The 17,474-nt window shown below is 35.5% G+C and overlaps 1 protein-coding gene across 1 annotated transcript; it reads right to left on the minus strand.

The window, feature by feature from the left end:
* Positions 1-88: 88 nt before the first annotated feature.
* Positions 89-15,841, minus strand: LOC127445115 (FAST kinase domain-containing protein 2, mitochondrial-like). The gene is given in 13 exon segments (XM_051704918.1): positions 89-819; positions 1,806-1,920; positions 2,056-2,140; positions 3,599-3,823; positions 3,905-4,068; positions 6,145-6,317; positions 7,065-7,204; positions 7,310-7,433; positions 11,495-11,603; positions 11,717-11,820; positions 14,478-14,703; positions 14,705-15,158; positions 15,778-15,841. Coding segments are annotated over 12 exon segments (1,962 nt in total). The 5' UTR covers positions 15,094-15,158; positions 15,778-15,841; the 3' UTR covers positions 89-711.
* Positions 15,842-17,474: the final 1,633 nt, after the last annotated feature.

Genomic DNA, 17,474 nt, shown 5'->3' on the forward strand with positions numbered 1-17,474 from the left:
CCTACCATGGTATATGCATGGTACTTTAGGGTATTTCAAACATTCTTCAGTTAAGCCACACACACACACACAAACATGGTATTATTATAGTATTTTTATTTAATTATTTATGTTCATAGTACATGTCCAATAAAACATAATATTATCATAAAATGTCCAAAAGCATGATAGTGCAATAGTAATTTTGTTGATGGAAATGGGCACTAAACTATATATACCATTGTATTTAATTAAATTCAAGTTTAACTGCTTATCACTCCCCAATAAATTGAAGCTTTTCTTGCTATGTTTTTTAATAACTTTAATTCATTCTTTAATTAAAAAAAAAACTCAAGAGAGACCAGGCTTATGTCTGGAGTACAATAGGTTAATGAATTGCAACCATTTTACTGTATTTTGTCTACATCCTTTTCAGATTTGTGCTCAGAATTGGGTTGCCGTTTAATAGGTTTAATATTCTTAAGCACTGGCAAAAACTGTAAAAATGTGTTTATTATGATAAGCAAAATTCAATGCATATTTATTCAATCTTTCACAGAGTTTGTTTTTCTCTTGGTGTTGGAGGAAAAAATACATAACTGTACAATACTGATATTACAAATCAATAAATATGCATCCTGAATCAATATCCTACTAAGATCACAAGGCTGTGCTCATCTATGGAGCCACATGAAAGACTACAGAATTGGTTCTGTAGGTACAGTTCACTGTTCACTGTGATGTCAGAATTTCAGAGGACTCCTGTCCTGGTAAAATTAGATTCTGCAGCATCATAATCTTTTCCTCCTCAATCAGAGAGCTGAGCTCATGGACTGGAACCTACAACAGAGTGGAAAAAGTGAAGAACAGTACTGAGAATACAAAATCAAGAACCAGAGCTTAAATCGCTGCTTAAAGGATAGTTCACCCAAAAATTAAAACTCTCTCATCATTTACTCAACCTCATGGCATCCTAGATGTGTATGACTTTCTTTCTTCTGCTGAACACAAACAGATTTTTAGAAGAATATCTCAGCTCTGTAGTTTCATACAATGCAAGTGAATGGTAGCCAGAACTTTGAAGCTCCAAAAAGCACTTAAAGGCAGCATAAAAGCAATCCATATGACTCCAGTGGTTAAATCCATATTTTCTAATGTGATATGACAGGTGTGGGAGAGAAACAGATAAATATTTAAGTCCTTTTTTACTATAAATCTCCACTTTCACTTTCTCATTCTTTTTTTCTTTGGTGATTCATATTCTTCGTACATATCGCCACTGGTCAGGGCTGGTATAAGGTGGAGATTTATAGTAAAACAAAAGACTTAAATATTGTTCTGTTTCTCACCAATATCTATCATATCACTTCAGAAGACATGGATTTAACCACAGGAGTTGTATGGATTACTTTTATGCTACCTTTATGTGCTTTTGGAGCTTCAAAGATCTGGCCACCATTCACTTGCATTGTGTGGACCAACAGAGCTGAGCAATTCTTCTAATAATCTTCATTTGTGTTCTGCAGAAGAAAGAAAGTCATTCACATCTGGTATTGCATGAGGGTGAGTAAAATGATAAGATAATTTAAATTTTAGGGTGAACTATTCCTTTTAATCTCTCTATTTTTAAGGGCCCAAGCAGAAAACCCTAACAAGAATACCATGGTACCTCGGAGTACAATGTTAATACTATGGTAAATTAATTTCAGTACCACAGTAAATATCAAACCATAGTTCTTTTTTTGTAAGGGAAGGTACTTCAAAGAATTCTATGGTCTATTACTATGGTACTTGTTCAGTAGCATTGTAGGAATTAACTCACTTACCAAAACAGGTTTATAACCAAGTATTTTGAGATGGCGAAGTTTGACAGCCAGGCTGGCTCTGGGATGCGTTGTGCCAAAGCAAAATGAAGCTGACGGGGCACAGACCATTGCAATCCTGCACCAACAGACAGGGAAGAAACATTTACTTTGCCTCCAAAACACACACAATTCAAACATTTCAGATTTGTTTTTTAGTAGGGGATTTCAGCAAGCAGTATGTTTAATCATCACATGCCATGTGTTGCAGTACCTTCGGGCACATTTAAGGGACCCAGAATCTTTAATGTGGGGGTCACAATTCTCTTCTGTTTGATGACGTAGAGTAATCACACAATCTAAAACGAGACAAAGACGCCATGAAATCAAAATTGGAGTTTTGCGGCTTTTAGTACGTGCCTGTTAGCTTTGAGGTCATTTACAATATATGCTAATGTACTAAAAGTAGACAAAACTAACTTTCAGCAGATATACAGGTTTATACTGTATATATTTACATTTTAAATCCACAGACTTTCACTTCCAGGAATTCGAACAATGACTCATCTTGCACTCATGGGCGTATGCAAAATTTTGTCCAATAAAATGCTCTTTTGAATAAGAATGTCCCTCTCCCGAAAACCATTTGCCTCTGACTAGTAACAGCCAGCAGCAAATCAAGGCTCACAGCTTTGACATAAACTAAAGGCTATTAGATATGTTTCGTCCAAACTTCCTGTTTCAATAGGAAATACGTCAAAATAAGAAATAAAACAGCACTCGTAAAGGGATTTAATGGGATCTTTAAAATATCTACAAGTCTACTGACTTAAAGTAATGTTCTGGGTTAAATACAAGTTAAGCTCAGTTTACTAAATTGGTGGCATAATGTTGATTTCCACAACATTTTTTACTTGCCCCTCCTTTTCTTTAAAACAAAAGCAAAAATCAAGGTTTACAGTGAGGCACTTACAACAGAAGTGAATGGGGCCAATCCGTAAACGTTAAAATATTCCGTTTCAAAATTATAGCCACAAGAATTAAACATTATACATGTTAACATGATTTAAGTGTGGTTACATCCAATATTACAACTTCGTTGCCATGACGACGCAATGCTAGGAAAGCCTGTAAGTGATTTTATCACACTAAAATCATATTAACAAGCATATTGTTTATATCTTGTGGCTATACTTTTTAAACAGTTTGTATCTGAATGTTTATGGATTGGCCCCATTGACTCCCATTGTAAGTGCCTCGCTGTAACAACATTTACAGTCCCTTTTAGCAAACGAAGTCGAAAATGTATATATATATATTATTTTTTTGTGGTAATCAACATTCTTTTAAAGACAACATGAAACAGCATTTACAATGCATTTAACTTACACAATGTAACATTTCTGAATAAAACGGAAAACTCAGCAGGAGAGGATGTGGGTGGGACTTGACTTTATCCATCAGGATTTGATTGGATTGTGAAAAGTATGCTATGATAATATTGGTTGGTTAAATTTATATGATTTTCCCCCACCCATGTGGATTTGGTTAATACTAAATGTTATTACATTTTAATGAAAGATTATGAAAAAAAAACATTTTTTCTTCCGAATAACAAAATATGTTTATATAATTTTGTGAGAAAAAAAATCTATATATTTGATTGTATGGGCCAGCCCTAGTTAATAGTGTGAATTTTTATTTCATGTTTTTATTATCTAATTTGCCATATGTGCTAGTCTAGTTGATTAATAAAAACACTGAGCTTGAACGTAAAATCAATCACATACTGTACTGCACCATGAGGTTAACTTTACCAATGAAATAAACACCCTGTTCCAGCACACTGTCTTGAACCGCATCACATCCCATGATGCCCCTGACTGTACTGAGCACTTCCTGGTTGACCGAGAGCTCATGAGCAGGAACTGTGTTGTGGAGGTCTGGGATGGACGTAAGAGCGGGGGGCAATTGGTGTCTGTCCAATCGCAGACACAGGTCCAAAGTCTGCAGCCATCTCGCCACCTTATTTGACTGTCTGCCTATGACGACACAAGAAGACACTGTAGCTGAAATGAGGCTTAATTTGGATGAGAAGAGAGAGGAGGATGAACAATATTAACCTCTGTGCAGTAGCTGCTCCAGGGTGTTGTGGTTGAGCAGTTTCTCCAGTGGGGTTTGAGGGAAGTGATCCAGTAATCCAAGATAGTGAACGACTTTGAGCAGCTCAATGAGAGAGATCTTTGGGAGGTACCACTCTAAGACCTTTGTTATGCTGGCCAAAAACCTGATTAAAAACACAGAAGCATTCTATAAATGTACTGCATTTGGAGATGTTAATTATGCTTTGGGTGGCCATGGTATTTACACTTAATATAAAAAAAGTACTACCATGTTTTTTTTTTAAACATGCACCATGGTATTCTTGGAAGTACTTTGGGAAAAACTATAAATTACAAAAAAGTAACCTCACAGTTAACCTTACTACATTTTACCATAGTATTACCTGTAACTTGTTTTTTGGACACGCACCAAGGTATTCTTGAAAGTACTTTGGTAAAAACTATCACTCACAAAAAGTACCCTCAGAGTACCATGGTCTTTTTGTGCAGTGAGGGTATTTTTTGTAAGGTTACTGTACTACAGGGTTCTTCAAGAAATACCATGGTACTACCATGAAAAATGTCTCTTTGGTAAAAACCATCACTTACAAAAAAGTACCTTCAAGTCCCAAAAATACCATGGTACTACATTGGTAAAACATGGTACTTCCATGATATTTTTGTACATTGGGTGTATTTTTTTGTAAGGACACTGTACTCCAAGGTACTTCAAGGAATACCATGGTACTACCATGATGACATGTCCAAAAAAACTATAGTATTGCCATGGTACCACGTCCAAAAAAGTAGTTTTCCATACTACTATTATGTTTTTTTTTAAATGTACCATATTACTCTTGTGAGTTCTTTGGTAAAAACCCATCACTTAGTGCCAAAATTATCATGGTACTTTACTGGTAAATATGTAAAAGACAAAGTACTAATATGGTATTTTTGTACTGTGAGGGTATTTTTTGGTAAGGCATTGTACTCCAAAGTACTTCAAGTACCATGGTACCTCCATGACATGTGTCCAAAAACCATAGTACTACAGTTTACCCAAGTACTATCATCATCTTTTGGACATGTACCATGGTCCTCTTGTGAGTTCTTTGGTAAAACCCATCACTTACAAAAAAGTACCCTAACAGTACCAAACATACCAAGTTATTACATTGGTACATGTGCAAGAAAACATAGTACTAATAATGGTATTTTTCTACATTGAGCATATTTTTTTGTGAGAGCACTGTACTCCAAGATACCTCAAGGAATACCATGGTACTACTATTACACATGTCCAAAAAAACATAGTACTACATTTTCCCATAATATTATCATTTACCTTGTTTTTGGGACATGGTATCTGGCTCTGACATGGTTTTTTGGACATGTACCATGGTATTCTTGGAAGTACTTTGGTTAAAAAAAAAAAATTAAAAAAATTATTACTATTACAAAATAGTTCCCTCACAGTACCAAAAATACCACTGTACTACCATGACTTATAGTAAGTCTAAAAAACTATAGTATTACCATGGACCATGTCCAAAAAAAAAACCATGGTAGTGCTTCTAGTTAGAGTAGGGTAAACAAACCCATGCTCTCCAAGTAAAGGGGAATGATGCAATTTCTGGAGTTTTAAGGAATAGTTCATCCAAAAATGAAAATTCTCTCAACATTTACTCACCCTCATGCCATCCTAGATGTGTATGGCTTTCTTTCTTCTGCAGAACACAAATGAAGATTTTAACTTCTCAGCTCTTTTGGTCCATACAATGCAAGTGAATGGGTGGCCCAAATTTTGAAGCTCCAAAAATCACTTAAAGCAGCATAAAAATAATCCATAAGACTCCAGTGGTTAAATCAGCGTCTTCAGAAGCAATATGAGATCAATATTTAAGTCCTCAATCAATCTCCACTTTAACTTTCACATTGTTCTTCTTGTGTTCTTGGTGATTCACATTCTTCATGCATATCGCTCCCTACTGGGCAGGAAGAAAAATTTCAAGCACAAAAATATTAAGAGTCTTATGGATTACTTTTATAGTGCCTTTATGTGCTTTTTGGAGCATCAATTTTGGCACAAATTCACTTGCATTTTATGGACCAAAAGAGCAGAGATATTCTTCTAAAAATGTTCATTTGTGTTTTGCAGAAGAAAGTCATATACATCTGGGATGACATGAGGGTGAATAAATAATGAGAGAATTTTCATTTTTGGGTGGACTTCAATATGAAGAGTCAAAAGAGCAGCTTACTGTTGTTTGTTCTCTTTCAGGTCATGATTGAGCAATGAAAAGACTTTTAAAATGCTCAGGATGTCTCTCAGGGTCAGACTGTCCGATTTCTGCATTATTCTCTCTGCAAATGCATCTAACAGAGCCACAGGTCTGAACGCAAGTTCCTCAAATGTTACTAGAAACAGAATCACCTGCAAAACATAACACTTTCAATTAAAGTTTTCCATGGCAGAAAACAAATATGATGGTTAATTCAATAAATCTGTCATGTTTTAAAACATATAATACAGGTCATAGTAAGTGAAATCACATGCTTAATGTAAAATAGTCATCTTATTTTGTGCATCTCTAAATGTACAACCCGTTGATATACACTCACCAACCACTTTATTAGGCACACCTGTACACCTACTTATTCATGTGATTATCTAATCAGCCAATCATGTGTCAGCAGTACAATGCATAAAATCATGCAGATACGGGTCAGGAGCTTCAGTTAATGTTCACATCAACCATCAGAATGGGGAAAAATGTGATCTCAGTGATTTGGAGCGTGGCATGATTGTTTTTGCTAGACCAGCTGATTTGAGTATTTCTGTAACTGCAGATCTCCTGGGATTTTCACGCACAACACAGTCTCTAGAGTGTATAGAAAATGGTGCGAAAAACAAAAAGCAACCAATGAGCGGCAGTTCTGTGGACGAAAGCACCTTGTTGATGAGAGTTCAACAGAGAATGGCCAGACTGTATCTGCATGATTTTATAAATTACACTGCTGCCACACGATTGGCTGATTAGATAATCACATGAATAAGTAGATGTACAGGTGTACCTAATAAAGTTACCGGTGAGTGTATATCATGATGGTACTAGGTGATTATTATATTCACGTACCATGGTACTGACATGCAACTTCAAGATACATGATGATATCTCACCTGTTTGTTGGACCACATATCAAAGGTGTTGCTCACATACTCAGAAACAGAGCTGAAGAGAGTGTAGTTCCTGTAGTGAAGCTCATGACAGGACTTCAGCACCGCTAGCAGTCTACTGAAGGGAAACTCATGCACATTCTCTGCAGGAAATCAGGAAAGAAGAGATGGAGCTGAGAATGACAGATATACAGTCAGTCATCTGAATGGAAAACCATTATCTGAGAGGATAAAAGTTCTTCACTCACCAGCTATCTTCTTGCTGCAGACATCCAGCAGAGGTTTGAAGTTCAGGCTCATGGCAGCCAGACTGAAGAACATGTACTGAGTGTTGGGGGGACTAAACTCATCTGCCAATGAAAGAGCCTTCATCTAAGGGAAAATAAATGTGAAATAAGAGGTAAAAACTTCTCAATCTAAACTCGGTATATCATGAGGATTAATTTACGACTGGCAATAAAGGCTTGAAGGGTGATTTTAAACCTGTCAAGAATATGTCCAGGTCTCATTTCATCCCAGAAAAAAAATAAGCAACTACATTTTACATAAAGAATAAAGCCTAATTTGGGGTCATTAAGATTTATTTGAATTTTTTTTTGTTTTTTTTTTTTGCATTGTGACATTTTCGTGACAGTTAGGTACACACCCTCCCCAAATTCTCTTTACCACAATAGAAATGTCACTCTCATTGCTGTAATGTAAAAAATAAAACAATTAAATAAAATAATTAACACGATAGTAAAATACTTTACAATTAAAAAAATAATAATAACAAAACATTCAGATATATTTTGGTAATGATAATTTTGTGAAAATGTGCTCATAATTGTCATGAAAAAAATTAATGGTTGTAACAAGCTTTATTTTCATAATGAAAAATATAATTTCACATTTTTTCTTTTGATTTTGGGGTCAAATGTGTCCCAGACATGTTTTCATGAGATTCACCTATAGACTTAAAGGAATATTCCAGGTTCAATACAAGTTAAGCTCAATCGACAGCATTTGTGGCATAATATTGATTACCACAAATTCATTTTGACTTGCCCCTCCTGGGAACAGTGAGGCACTTACAATGGAAGTGAATGGGGTCATTTTTATTTTTTATAAAAACTAACTTTATCAAAAGTATAGCCACAAGACAAACAATCTGCATGTAAACATGATTGTAGTGTGATAAACTCACTTACTAACCTTTTCTGTGTAAAGTCATAGCCAATTTTAGAACTTCGTTGCCATGACAATGCAATGCAACAAACACTAAAATGACTGTAAAAATGACCATTTAAACAAATTTACAGCTCAAATAATACATAAGTTTTAACAGAAGAATTAATGTAAATAAAGAATTAAAGTGCTTTCATAAAATTATAAGCTTCAGATTTCTGCCTTTAAACCCTCCAAAAATTGGCCCCATTCACTTCCATTGCAAGTGCCTCTCTGTAACCTCGATTTTTCAGATTAACAATTTTTTACTGATTCACATAAATGAACACAGAAAAACAAAACATATATACACAGAATCAATCTTAATCTCCACTATTACCCCTCCCAATCCCAATCCCCAATCCCACCCTGGCCCGAACATCATCACAGTGGTCGCAAATGATATAGACACACACACGCACAAAAAATAAATACAATTAAATAAACAAATAAATAAACAAATAAAAAATATAATTATAATAATCACCCATCCATAAATGACATGCCCCATTTCTCCACGAACATGCTGTACCTTCCATTCTTCTAAATGACCCCTCCTTAAAGGCTGCCACCCTTCCCATCTCTGAGCACCACTCCTGAAAAGAGGGTGCTTTAGCCCCTTCAAATGATCTGCCTGGCAATCATGACACTGGTTAAGACCCAACTCTTTATGTATCTATTTTCAATGTTGATGACTGCCCCATCGCCCAAAATAGTCTGGGGCACAATTATACCCTAGTGCCTAATACATCGCACACTAGACTCTGAACCTTTAACCAAAACTCCTGGATCTCAACACACCCCAAAAGACATGGGTTATGCCTCCGTCCTCTGATTGGCATTGCCAGCAGGTGGGTGTGTCTTTAAGACCAAGCCTTTACAATCTAGAGGGGGTCCAATAGAACCGATGTAAATTCTTGAATTGCATAAGGTGCACCCTTGCGTCTCTAGATGCAGACTTGACGTTTTTTAGAACCCTAGCCCACTCTCCCTCCTCCAATTCCAAGTTTAAATCTTTCTGCCATAATCTCTTGAGAGTGGTTGAGAAAGACAATCCACTCATATTAACATTTGTCATTTTGACATATTAGAAAAAATTTATTGTGTCAAAAACAAGATTATAAAGACCAACTTCCCCATTAGTGCAACAATCAAACCCAGAACATCCCCCCCAAACCGAACAAACAGAAAAAAGAAAAACATGCGCATTAACCCCGCGCACGACAGTGCCAACTGGCGTCCGTCCATCCCTCTAAACTCAAACAGTCCATGTATGCCTACGAGAGCCCCCGCGACAACTTTGCCATCAGATTGCTGAAGTCCAGTGCTTCTATACAAATTTTGTGAGGCAAAATACTCTGTAAAACAAACTCCAGCCAATAGGCAGAATGAACACAAAGAACGAGCAGATTCATCCACAACTGTCCCGAAGGAGTGTAATTCCACAAAACAAACTCCAGCCACTAGTCAGAACCAGCACAAGAAACAAAAAAGGTACCCAGCTTCCTCAGACGGTCAAGTGTATGTTCAACGAGACAAGTTCACTTGGGGGCCACGTGAGAAACACACTATGACTTCCTCAGTCCATAAATTTTATGAAAGACATCGCTTGTTGTGGGCATGCAAATACCCTGCGGCCATCCTCAGTATCCATTCTCAATTTGGCTGGGAACATCAGTGCAAAAGCAATCCTCCATCAATGCAAAAGTTTCTTGAAGGAGTGTTACTGCACAAAACAAACTTCAGCTGCTAGGCGGAACCAACACAAAAAGAAACCAAAAAGGTGCCCAGCTTCCTCAGACAGTCAAGTGTATGTTTAGCAAGACCAGCTCACTTGGGGGCCACATGAAAAATCACCAAATGGCTCACTCACCCCATTGTCTGTATGAAAGACAATGCTTGCTGGGGACATGTAAATACTTTGCAGCCATCCTTAGTATCTATTCTCAGCTTGGCCGGAAACATCAGTGCAAAAGCGACCTCCCGTTGTTGTAAGAGTTTCTTGCATTCCTTGAATCGATCACATTTCTCTCATCGAATTCGCAAAGTCTGGGAACAAGAAAATGCTGTGGTTCTTCCAAGAAAGCCTTCCTTTGCTCCTCGCCTCGCATAAAACAAGATCTTTATAGAATGATCTCAGAAATTTGGCCAGAATTGATCGGGGCCTGTCTCCTTCCGCGGATCTCCGAGCCAGGACTCTGTGAGCTCGCTCGATTTCCAGCTTACGGCCTGTTATGTTGAGCAGACTCGGGAAGAGCTTGTCTAAGAATTTCACCATATCTCAACCTTCTTTATGCTCAGGAATTCCAACAATTTTAATGTTGTTTCGTCGATTATGATTCTCTAAATCTTTCAACTTTTCCCAAACACGTTCCAAATCTACTTTGGTCGCTAGCGGATTAGCAGCTAATTCCCTCTCCAATGACTCCATATAATTAGTCCGCCTCTAGACGTCTCACAATCTTTTAACCAACTCAGAGAATTTCGCCTCCATCACCGTAATCTATTGACGTATTACAGCAAGATCCCCCAGGTCCGCTACAACCTTCGTCAGCATTACAGACATGCACGCCAGTTGCCGCTGGATTTCTACCGCCGTACCGTCCAAACCAAGTCCCTGGTCTGCGGGCCTCTCAGAAGTATCAGCTTGAGCACGTAAGTGTCTTTTAATATCTCCAGAACCCGAGGATTTTGAATTCTTTGCCATGTTGACTTCATAGAACAGTTATGTAGCAGGGTGTATCGAATCTCACCAGTTTATGAGATAAAAATAATTAAAAACTAACAAAGTGTGCAGAGCTCGCCATTTACACGTCCGACCCCCGCATGGTGCCACGCGACTCTTGTAACCTCGATTTTTGAATTTTTTTAAAGAAAAGTAGGGATGAGTCAAAATTCATTTTTGTGGTAATCAACATTATGCCACAAATGCTGTCGATTGAGCATAACTTGTATTGAACCCGGAATATTCCTTTAATCCATTTCTGAATGAGATGATATACACTCAAAAATTTCTTTTAGCCTATAGATTTACGCATTTCAATTTCATAACAAAATTCCAGTAGTTTTTAATCAAATAAAATTTAAAAAACTAATTATTTCAAGTTTTATTTATTTTGTTAAACATTACACGATTCAATCTGATGGAATTTTTTTATGAAATTGAAATGCGTAAATCTTAAAAAAAGGTTAAAATATTTGATAACTGATAACTTGATAGTTTTTACCGCCAGTTTTTTCTTCAGGTGTATGGGCGAGTCTTTGCCCACTGCTTGCATCATGCTCTGAAGGACTACTACACTCTGGATCTCAGGAATATGATCCTTTAGCAACAACCTTCAGAATCAAAACACATAAACATGTATATTGTCACATGTCACATTGTCCTGTAGTACATCGTAACATCTCATATTTTAATGTAAAATAATTTATAGTAATAATCTTCATACCTTAAAGCCTCTCTCAGGGCTTGAACATTTTTACTGTTGTCCATGCCCCGAATACAGCCCGCCAGCACTGACAGAGACCTCTCATCAAACTGAGTCAGACGCTCCTAGATGGGGAGAATAGAAAACCGGGTCAGTTTCATGATTTTAACACATACCATATTGTTCGTATAGAAGGATGAATGAGGTGAAACGGGAGATTGAAGTATAAAGCTAGATAAGATAGATAGATAGATAGACAGACAGATAGACAGCAATAAAAATATAAAATGTATAAAATGCACAAAAAAGCACAACAAAAAAAAATCAAGGTTTTTTTGGGAAGAGTACTTTATATTAATAAATTCTAAAAAATGCAATGAATGAGTGGTGAATCATTACATACTTGCAATGGATGAATGAACGGTTATACAGTTGTGAAGCATGAATGAATATTTGATTGTGATGAATGAATTAATGAATTAAATGACAGTGATGAATCTGGGTCTTTGACAAATAAGGTTGTCCAACATCAAAAAATGAAAAATCTTTTAAAAACCTAGTTTAAAACATGTCAACTTCAAATTAATAAATGATAAATAAAAAAAAATGCAATAAATGAATGAATGAGTGGTAAATGATTAAATTCTTGCAATGGATGAATGAATGATTATATATGAATGATCTCAGAACAATTAGATTCTTGTTCACACCAGATTTGAATTTCTTATTCAAGCAAATTTCACATGTTTTGGCACATGTGTGCAAAAGAGTAAGTACAATTGTCTACAATTTGCACGATAACTAAATGCACATGGCTTACTGATCAAAACTGTTGAGTTGATTCTCAGTGAAATTGTCATACTCTTCTAAACATTCATTTCATCGTGTGAGCCATCACATGCAAAATGATCCATTCAATTATCGAAATCTGTCAGACATTCATGTATATTCCATAAATATCTATGACATGGAATGTTTGTGATGTCTGCTAAATCTCTGGCCAGACCAACAAGAGCGACAGGATGTCCACCAAGAAAATGGGAACTTGTAGTGTTATGTACTGTGAGGAGGTACAATTTATTGTTTTTTTTTTACAGAACTACCGCAGGCTTTTTCATTGTTCATTGTTTTTTTTTGTTTTTTTCCGCCATGGATATCATTTTGTGGCAATTTTCTGTTCATTATATATGACTTTACATGTAAGAAATGTGTAAAAATGGACATGCAAATGTGAATTTCCTGTTTACATGTAACACATTGCTACAAAAATACATTTACTGTAAACATATAAATGTGCATATCCTTTTTCTGTGTACTACAGTATTGTACAGTATTGACTTTCCCCAGTAAACTTTTACCTACACCACCGGTCAAAAGTTCTGCAACACTTACTTGTTCTTTATTATAATTTTATTTTATTTTTTTCACATTTTAGTATAATAGTAAAGTCATCAAAATTGTGGAATAACATAAATGGAACTATGGGAATTATATTGTGGCTAAACAAAATCCAAAATAAATAAAAACTGTTATATTTTAGCATCTTCAAAGTAGTCACCTTTTGCCTAGAATTTGCAGACATGTACTCTTGACATTTTCTCAACCAGCTTCTTGAGGTGTCATGCTGGGATGCTTTTTAAACAGTATTGAAGGATTTCCCATCTATGTTGGGCACTTATTGGCTGCTTTTCTTTATTATTTGGTCCAAGTCATCATTAGTTTTATAATGAAATAAATTAATATGGTGGCACAATTATATTTTTGTCTACAAAACTAATTTCAAACATTTAAGCATACGCCTTCAGATCAAAAGATTTTTAAGATCATGAGAAATATTTCAGTCATGTTTCAAAACTTTTGACCGGTAGTGTGCTTTTGAAATCAGTATCTAAAAAGCTCAGTGTGATACACAATAGCATTCAGCTAGACAAAACTCACATTCTTGTATAGTAGCATAAGCAGTCAGCGTTAACAAAAAAGTAGAACAAAAATGAAATTTGTATATAAGAAACATTTCTTACATTTTACTACATTACTACATTTTGCAGACATGCTATAGAGTTGTGATGTCCCATAAAACAGTTGTGACAATTTCACTTACAATTTAGAGAATGTTAAGACTGTTTCAAAAAATGAGCCAAAGTGACTGAGAAAAGCTGTAAAAATATGTTAACTTCAAATTAATAGATAAAAAAAATAGCAATGAATGAATGAACGGTTATATGGTTGTGATGAATGAATGAATGAATGAATGAATATTTGATTGTGATGGATGAATAAATTATAATTTTTTTTAAAAGTCTTGTTGCTGTTTTGTATTGTTGTGCACTGGAAGCTCCTGTCACCATGACAAATGCCTTGTATGTGTGAGCATACTTGGCAATAAAGCTGATTCTGATTATATGATCTGATTAATGAATTAATTAATGAATGAACAAATGAATCTGGGTCACTGACTAATATGGTTATCCATGATAATAAAAATCTAGTTTAAAATGTGTAAAGTTTGTAGAAATTAAAACTTTTTGTGAAGTGAAGAAATGTTTTAAACATATTAATAATAATGAAAAATTAAATTAAATTGATTTTCAAGTCAATTAATCAGAAAAAAATGTGCAATCATTGACCCATAAACGAATACTAATGATTGCAATTAATTAAAAAATGTATGAATTAATATGGTTAAGAAAAATGAATGAATTATTTTATAACACTTCATTCCAGTTCTCTCATTGCATCTAAAAAGCCAAAAAGACCCCTAGACCCCAAAAAGATCTCTCACCTGTATAACACGCAGCAACGTCTGCACTACTCGTGCATTTTGTGAAACCCGCAGCTTGACAATTGCAAGCAGACTGTAGGCCAGATCTTCACCCCTCATGCGCCAGGCGTCAGTCGTGGCCCGATCGCAGAGCTCCTCAAACGTTGGGTGTTCAAACATCAACTGCAGCTCATAGCGCCGCTGTTCATCTGTCATTTTCTTCATACTTTCCCACATGCGTGTAAACACTGCTGATGTGCTGCTGTGGCACTGGGAATTGTTTCAACCTGTCTAGCACATCAGTGGGGGAAAAACAGTCCTGTTAATATGTGTAGAAAGGGGCCGCCTGCTCTGGTTTATCTGAGGGTATTACGCTAATCTCTGTTGGGTGTAGTTTAGTGGCTTTGGTGGTGGATTGCAAGGCAACATGGAGTTCCTCAGAATCATTGCCTTGAGAGTAATACCTCACTGTTTCTAAAGTGTGTGCGGTTTTTCTCCCTAATCGAGAGGAAACAGCAAAACTTCTGCTCTTACAGTCTAAAACTGTCTTTGTCCACATAAAAGTATCACATTTCCACAATGATGTTGACCTCAGAGCATATCTGAGCATCTTAAAACCTGATTTATACATTCTCATATTATATAAAATATGACATGACAAAGCCACAGGCAGGGTCTTCTAAGTTTCACACATGGTGTAACCTGGAAAAAAAATAAGAAAGAATAGGAAAAGTGAAACATAAACAAGTTAAACAATAAACAGCAAAATATCATAGTTACTTGAATTGTTACTACTGTAAAAAGATAAATTATAATGTGATCTCCTTCAAACTGTGAAGGAAATTTTAATAATGTTTCTGTCATTTTAAGTTCTGTTTTTGGTGACAGTAGTGACTAAGTTACCATAGCTTTATTATAGCAACAATATCTGTAATAACAGTGGTAATCTGGTGGCAACTACGATTGCTATGGTAAAGCTATCTATCTATCTATCTATCTATCTGTCTGTCTGTCTGTCTGTCATATTACACAAATGGCATAAGCATCATGTTACATTTGGATAAAGACCATTTAAGTAAAACCAGAAAACATATCATCAATATAGATATATGTCCGAGCAACAATGACATCATAACCTATCTATCTTAAACAAATACATTGGAGGTCTGTGCTTATATACCAGTCCTTTTAACGAAACCTTTTGCGGCAATAAAGATGTTGTTGTAATTTGTCTAGTAGAAACACCGTACAAAATTTGCATAAGAGCGATCAGTCACATTACGCATGTTAATCTTAAATAATCATGATGTTGAGATTTTACCCTTCGTTTGTTCTCTCTTCGCATGTGCACTGCTCTCATTCAGGGCGCAGCCATGACAGGAACGTTCAATTTCGACCGAACAATAGTTCCGCATGTGGTATTTTATTGTCTTTCTTAATGTTATTTAAGGATACAGCGTAATTAGTTAACTAAGAGTTGAAAACTTGTATTAACTTCATTTTATGTATAAAATATTATTTTAGGAGCTAATATAGTTAAAAGTTTGAAAAATTGAAGCGAAAACGGAAGTGTTTCTCAACAAATATCTCACTGGGAACACTCGTGGTTGCCTAGCAACAGTGAACGCTTTTAAACTACAAAGCAGATTTTACTAGTTCAGGTTGGTTGGTATATTAACTTTATATAAAAATTATGAATATATTGAAATATGTCTGATTGTGGACATAAAAAAGCCTACACAATAAAAAATTGTTATATATATATATATATATATATATATATATATAAAATGTGAAATTTAAGAAAAAAATGAAAAATATTAAATTGATTTACGCATTTCAATTTCATTAAAAAAATTCCATCAAATTGAACTGAGTAACCTTTAATAAAAATACAAATTGATAAATTAATTTATGAAATTGAAATGCGTATATATATATATTGTATATATATATATATATATATACACACGAAACATTTTGCGGCAATAAAGATGTTGTAATTTGTCTAGTAGAAACACCGTTTTTTTTTTGTTTTTTTTTTGTTTTTTTACATGATGAAATTTTTTTGTACAGTGAATGTCAGGCCACTATTGCCATTTTTTACCAACAGGATTTTTATTCAGTGTAGATATGAGTAGCCAGTCTATTTTTTGAATATATAATAATTAATTATATTTGTTTAAAACAAGCTTTTGGTTGGTATCGCCCTCTTCAGATCTGATTTCTCTACAGCTAGACACTGTAGAGGACTTTGATCTTCAGGACCCTGCTCCTCGTCATGACTCTGGCCACTCAACCTGAGGTCCCTCCCACTCCAGACTACCAGGACGTCCACGACGGTCCAGCGTGTCGGGCAGCAGGGGACGCTGTGTCTCCGGTGACAGGACAGCTGGGCAGTAACGCTGTGGACACGAGTCCTGAGGGTGAGTTTACTGCCACAACCACAAACAAAACACACACATTCTCTTCTTACAATATATGCAAAATTATACTCCCAATTTAATGTCTTCTTCTGGACATCTACTTTCCTGTCCTCATAAAAAGTGGACTGAGGAACAAGAAAAGTGTATGGTCATATGAGGCTCAGGGCTTTCATCCTTATATCTGACATCAAGCAGTCTTTAATTAACACTTTAATTCTTCATCTTTTATGTGCACTTTGTTTACAGCTAGTTGGCAAATAACATGAACATCAAGATTTTAGATGTTTACAGTATGTGTGATGAATATACAGTGTGATATTTTAGGTGTTGTAAAGGGTCACCAGTTCTTTTTTCTTTTTTTTTTTTCATTTTATAGATAAATGATAAAATAGTTTTAAAACAATATTACATTTGTTATCTCCATTAATATGCGGTTATTAAATCTACATGGATAATAATTATACAAAAATTAAAAATAAAATACTCTGTTTGAAATTTAATGTCAACTGCATTATCTTTTAACAGACATTTTCAGTAGATATAAAATCGGCAAGTAGCTGGGAGAAGGAGGGCGTGGAGCTGTCTATGAAGG

This window comes from Myxocyprinus asiaticus, chromosome 8 (genome assembly GCF_019703515.2).
Source record: "Myxocyprinus asiaticus isolate MX2 ecotype Aquarium Trade chromosome 8, UBuf_Myxa_2, whole genome shotgun sequence".
Taxonomy (NCBI): domain Eukaryota; kingdom Metazoa; phylum Chordata; class Actinopteri; order Cypriniformes; family Catostomidae; genus Myxocyprinus; species Myxocyprinus asiaticus.